We start from the raw sequence: 6209 nt of genomic DNA, 5'->3' as shown, positions 1-6209 counted from the left end.
TTTTCCTGCTCCGTGAATGGCCCATCCTGGGGGGTTTTCCAGGGATCAGACCCTTCCCACTGTGTGGGTTTGTTCAGCCCTGCAATGCCCCAGCACTGCGTGTCTGCAGCTGCCAGAGCTCAGAGCACTGCGGGATCCCCGTGTCTGCAAAGAATGGGATTCTTCACCGCCTTTGCAGCACTCCAGGAATGACACACTCAAGAGGGACATTTATTCATGTCAGAGCTGCACAAGCCTGGGTGATCACTGGAGTTCCACAAATCAAGCACACCAACTATTGAAACTTTATTATTTATACATTTTAGCAAACAAAGGAACTAGTGTTCATTGGCTCCCAGTTACATAGTTTTCTTATTAATTAGTATTCTGTCTTCTGTTTGTTAATGATTTGCTTCTCACACTAGTTAGTCTGCATGCCCGACCTTCTCTTCCTTTGGGTCGGGGGGTTTCTTGGCTTGGTGGTTGTGATCTGCTCCTGCTGGAATCACCTTTGAGCAGCTGGAGCTGATTTCAGCCCAGTTGATGAGTTGGGTTTATCAGCTTCTTCCTTACCTTAGGAGTCCTGCCAGATGTCTCCGTGGCCTGTAAATTCTGCATTCCTTGTGCCCACTGTCAGAGGTACACCCTTCTTCCCAAGCTCAGTTAGACTCCCCCTTGGCCTAGGATCACTGGAGCATGTCCAGCCCTAAACCTTAACGAGGCAATCCTACCAGCAAGTAATTTGTTTTTCTAACACCTGCACAGCACTTAGAGCTTGTTTGTTGGCTGCTGTTTAATGGATTAAATCTCCCTTGTTGATTAGGCTGGAATGTGTACAAGGATCAAACATCAAAGACCATCCTTTCTTAAGAAAATTTTTATGTATTCCACATTTTGCAAGTATTCAAGTCTGCATCTTCTCACTAAACTCCCTCGTTTCAGGGCAAACCAGGGGCCTCTTGGGCTCCAGCAAGTCCAGTCCCTATTCCTGCAACAACAGAACAGGGAGCCATCCCCTGGAGTGCCGAGGTTACGGTCTCATCCTCGGGCCCTGAGCAACACTATCGATATCCTGGGGTTTCTGACCTCCTGTGGGAAGGGGGTGGAAACCAGAGCAGGAGGTCACCTGGTATCAGCAGGGGCAGTGAGCTGAACACAGGAACCTCCTGCAGCTGCTCTGGGATCACGCTACAGACCGAGGGCGTTTCTCTGCTGGCACTTCCAAAACCTCTGTGCTATTCCCACTCCCACAGCTCTGGGTGCCCACCATGGAACTGCAGAGAACCATCTACCTGCTCCACTGACAACATCACCCTCTTTTAGAGAGTTGTCAAGGTCACCTTCCAGCAGCTTCTCTGCGTTCCTGCACTTCGGTAGAGACCTTGGAAATACATCATCTTCCAAAGGGTAAAATCAGGCCCTGGGCAGTGGAAGTCTCTGGTGCTGGGAGTGTGATGGCCAGAGAGCCTCAGGAATAGTCAGACTGGGAAGTTTCCTTAACAGTTTGGTGATCCAGATGGGACCCTGGGCCACCACGTCCAGAGCCTCCCGTCTCCAAACATCCAGCTGCCAGCACTGGGTGGATTCCCCTGGGAACTTTGGAACAGGCAGAAGCAAAAGGGTCACCATTAAAATCCCCTGAGCAGATTCTGTATAAATGATTAGGGTAGATTTGAGCCTCTCCTCGTGCTGATTGGGTGAAATCATTGGCAGTGTGTTGAGAATGGACCTGCATGAGGAGCACATGGAGGGGATGTGGTGCTCCCAAAGCAGGAGGGCTCCCAGGGGGAGCAGCAGGAGCACCAGCCTGAGCTGGGGGTGCTGGGCTGCCCCCTCAAACCCACCCCCCACACCGGGGATCCCCCAGTGGGGGTTTATAAACCGTCCCCACCCAAGGGACAGTGCCCCGGGCCCCCCACCCCGCCCTGCAGGGGCCTGTGGAGGGAAAGAGGCACCTGAGGAGCGCAGGAGTCCAGGGCAGGAAGTACAGAAACAAATTCTTTATTCGTTTTTCAAAGCTCAGCAACCTGACACAAGGCACTGGAACCCACCCCCTGCCCGAGCAGCTCTGGCAGCCCCTGTGCTGGGCACAGACCTTTCCCTGTCCTGAGCAGAGGCCTTGGGAGAACTGGATAAAGCTCTGCCTCCTCTCCCAGCAAAAGTCAGGAATGTGTCTCCACTGGCAGCCCAAGGAGTGAGAAAGAAAATTATTTTATTGAAGGCCACAGAGGCATCTCCTATTCCAGCCAGCAGCAGCCTATTTCAGAAATGAGTGATGGAATTGGGTGCAGCCACCTCAGTGTTTCAGCTGTGACATTCCAGCCTCAGTCTGATCCTTCAGAACAGGATTATTCACCAGCAGAAAAAAATAAGTTGCTAAGCCAAAGAAAGACCCCATCTTTGTAGTAAAACAGAGCTCAGGTGAACAGGCAGGTGTGGAGGGTCTGGGGAAAATAGCTTTGTCAGAGGTTGGTGTGGAAACCCAGGAGAGACCCAGGCACAAACACCTCCATGATCCTGTGACATGGGGCTGGCACGTGGGGGAGTCTGGGGGGATGTCCCAGGGACACTGGGGAGCTGCCCCTGGGACATCTGGGGAGCAGCCTCAGGGAGATTTGGACAGAGCTGCCCCAGGGAGGTCTGAGGAGCTGCCCCAGCACCAGGCCATGAGGTGGGATTTTGGGGACAGGTCATTCCCTAAAAGGCACCATTCCAATGGTATCACTTTATCCAGAGGAGGGTTTGTAACATAACCATTATTATTTATACTCCCATGAGTGAAGAAGGCAGACCAAGAACACGGGGCTGCTCTAACCAGGGCAGCAAGAGGCTTTTCTGATGTCACCAGTGACATCTTCCCCATGAACAGATCTCTTGGCAACATATACATACCCTGCAGCCAGGCTGTTAATGCTCCACACTAACAGAGGGCCAGTTAAGATGTAAACATGCTTGTATTTTAGATATTTGGGTTCTTTGTGTCCTAATTATCTCGAAAAACTGAAGCAAGCCCGTGTTCTGCACTCCAGGTACTGATGGGTTAGATTTTCCCTGGGCAGCCTCTCACACTCTGCATCCAGGTTTGCTTCAGTTACAAGTGTTGCTGGTGAACACAACAGCAAAGGGGCATCTGGTCAGGAAACAATTTAACTTTTATATCTTTGGTTACAGCATTCTGTTTAAGCTGGGCTTTACCAGCCCAATGAGTAGGCAAATGGGTGTGCCAAGCATAAAAGCAGATTGGCCATGGTCAACCAGAATGGCCATTATCAACCAGAGCATGAACTAACCTAAGGCAAAAATCAGAGCAATTGATAAGATATTTGGGAAAAAAATTACATGAAAGAAATAATTATTGGGCTGGATGACCTTAAAGATCTTTGCCAACCTAAACAATTCTATGATCAGCTGCTTCCCATCACCCAGACAGTCCCCTAGGCCTCCTTTAATCCTCCCCACCACAGAGTCTGAGCAGAACTTTCCTGTAGTCTCCTGAGCAATCTCCCTAGAGAGAGCAGAAAAAAAGGAACACAATTAATTTCACAGCTCCATACAAGGCTGGACTCCTTCCAGCACACACGATTTGTCACAGGGCTTGAATCCTCTTCGACAATTTAATAACCAAGAACATTCAGGGACGTTTTCAGTACCTAAATGTAAAGTCTCCTTAATTCCACTCCCTCTAAAACACCCCAGAGGTGCTGAGAGGGGACCTGTCTCCTGTGTTTCTAACACTGCAGGGCTCACCTTGATGAAGGAGTGGAGGGATTTCCCGTACATGGCCAGGAACTCCCTGCGGATGTGGAGCATGTCCACCTCGGAGCGGGACACCATCACCCGGATCAGGGTGCTGTCATCTGTGCCCAGGCCCTGAAAAACAACCACACTGCAGCTGCAAAGCGCCTGGGGCAGGGCACTGACAGGCACAAAGGTTTGATCACTTGGCTTTCTGCAGGATCTGTTCCTAATTAGAGCATTTTGGGATTAAGGCAGTGATCCACTACGAGCTCTGGGCTTCCTGAGGGAAAGGAGGTCCATAGAAAAGCTCAGACTTCTTCCCCCCCCCCCAGTTAACACAAAGTTTCTCTTTCTTTAATGATTGCTGTCGTGCTACTGATTCAAGCATGGAAAGGCAGGGGGAAAAATACCAATCTCCCAGCAAAAGCTCTTTACCTTCATGGATTTGTACAATCTTTCAGCAAAATACGCAGGTTTATTCCGCACGCACTTCACTGGAAGGGAGACAAGAACAAGAGAAGTAAGGCAAATAAACACTGAAGGACAAGGTCTTCCAAACCCTTCCAGCATTTTCTCAGTGCAGGTGTTTATTCTGTAAAGATGCAAGTCAGCAAGCACAGCACAGACATCCAGAGTCAGTGACCTGCTGTCACTTGATGTCTCCATGCCCAGTGCGCAGTAATAAAATATTTTTAAGGCTTTAAAGCTTCCTGACAGCAAATGTCAGCTCCCAAAGCATCCTTTGGGAAAGAAATGTAAAGCACAGAGCTTTCTCCCCAGGTTTTATCTGCAAAGATTAAAAGATGTGGCTTGCAAAAAAGACACAGTATCTGCCTCCTGAAGCTGTGTAAACAGCCAGGGCAAGAGGCAGGCTCTTTAATTATTTAATCAGTTTGTAGACAGAGTTTAAAAGCAGGGAACTCACCCACAGCTAACAAAGCATCCTCGAGGTCTCCTGACATCTCGGATTTGATGCTCTCTGTGATGTCCTTATTAGCAATCCCTCTGTACACATCAAAAACTAGGGGAGAGTCGGGGGTAAAAAGAGCCAGTGAGCTGCTGCAGGGCACAGAGTGTAAACCCCAGGGATCACTTTGCAAGATCAAGCTCCTCATGCTCTGTGTGAACATTGCACCATTATCGTGACATTGTACGTTAAATCAGGGCTGCCCCTCAGAAATAATTCATTTTAATTAGCAGCTGTCTTGCTAATTGCCCCAGCACTGCTGCAAGGCTTTTCTAGTTAATGAAGGCAGTGTCCATGCCTGGCTCTGCCCCATGGGAGTCACTCTTCATTATCTCAAATTTACAGGTTGGAGCAAGTTGCAGGTATGTTTTTCTCAACTCCCTCTTTGTCTCAGGAGGGACTAAAGCAGTCTAAAAGAATTGAATGGAATTGGCCCTGATGATACCTGTCATTTTAGGAAAGGCTCACAATCAGTTACTGAACAAGTACAAAGTTCCTACAAAAGTACTGTCCTCACACAAGGCACAGAGTCCAGGACATCACAGGGGTCCTACCTCTCAGCAGGTGGCACCTGTTCCGTGTGCAGAGGATGGACATGAACTGCACCTCATCTGTTCCCCATCTCTTCTCCCCAGCTTCATACAGGCTCTTGAAGACATTAGGAACAGACAAAATGAGGCTAATTGAGAAGACCACGGGTACATAAGGTGATTTTTACTCCATGGAATCATTGGGTTGGAAAGGCCCTGTGAGATCACTGAGTCCAACCATTCCCCCAGCACTGCCAAGGCCACCACTGACCCACGTCCCCAAGTGCCACATGCACATGGCTGTTAAATCCCCACAGGATGGACAACCCATTTTTCCTAATATCCCATCTAGTCTCCACCTGGGGCTGCTGTCCAGCACAGCTTCAGGCTTACTCATCTCCCTTCAAAAAAACTGAGGTCCCGAAAAAGCAGAGCTTCCCCCTGGCTCACACAGACAAACCCTGTGCTCCTGCAAGGCAGCACATTGCTACACACCTGAGCATCCTGTTGAGCAAGGGCCTCATCCACAAATGTTCCCTCATCTCTGTTACCCTGGGGAAAGACAAGGAGGAAAAGCTCATTTCACCAGAGCAACTCATAGAAGACCTGCAAATTCTCCATTAAAACCAGTCACTGGAGATGCATAATAGGATTGTTAATATTGAATAATGGGTTACAAATACAGCAAAACATGGCTTAGGTGTGATTTGTTCTTGCTTTTGAGATGAGCAACCATCCACTTTAATGGGGCCATTTAGAAAGAGCACATGGCATTGATGCCCAGAGTGAGGCTCCTCTCTCTGCAGAAGCTGCTGTGAAATGCCAATGAGGTGAAATGCAAGAGAATCACAATCATGGAATCAATTGGGTTGGAAAAGACCTCTAAGATAATTTAGTCCAACCCTTGACCCAACCCCACCTTGTCCCCCCCACCATGGCACTGATGCCACATCCAGGCTCTGCTCAAACCCCTCCAGGGACGGGGACTCCCCCCC

The 6209-nt window shown here is 49.2% G+C and overlaps 1 protein-coding gene across 1 annotated transcript in view; it reads right to left on the bottom strand.

The window, feature by feature from the left end:
- Positions 1-1959: 1959 nt before the first annotated feature.
- The window catches only part of ANXA4 (annexin A4), an 8490-nt gene continuing 4240 nt past the window's right edge, over positions 1960-6209 (bottom strand). The window contains exons 6-12 of the mRNA XM_029963916.1: positions 5892-5953; positions 5710-5790; positions 5239-5332; positions 4643-4738; positions 4153-4211; positions 3727-3849; positions 1960-3484 (exon numbers count right to left, since the gene is read on the bottom strand). Coding sequence (XP_029819776.1) covers positions 3425-3484; positions 3727-3849; positions 4153-4211; positions 4643-4738; positions 5239-5332; positions 5710-5790; positions 5892-5953 — 575 coding nt within the window. The 3' untranslated portion in view covers positions 1960-3424. The remainder of the gene's footprint in view (positions 3485-3726; positions 3850-4152; positions 4212-4642; positions 4739-5238; positions 5333-5709; positions 5791-5891; positions 5954-6209) is intronic.

The sequence above is a fragment of the Manacus vitellinus genome, unplaced genomic scaffold (assembly GCF_001715985.3).
Source record: "Manacus vitellinus isolate BGI_N305 unplaced genomic scaffold, ASM171598v3 scaffold_105_pilon, whole genome shotgun sequence".
Classification (NCBI taxonomy): Eukaryota; Metazoa; Chordata; class Aves; order Passeriformes; family Pipridae; genus Manacus; species Manacus vitellinus.
Note: the sequence above shows the minus strand (reverse complement) of the source record. Positions and strands in the feature narration are given on the sequence as shown.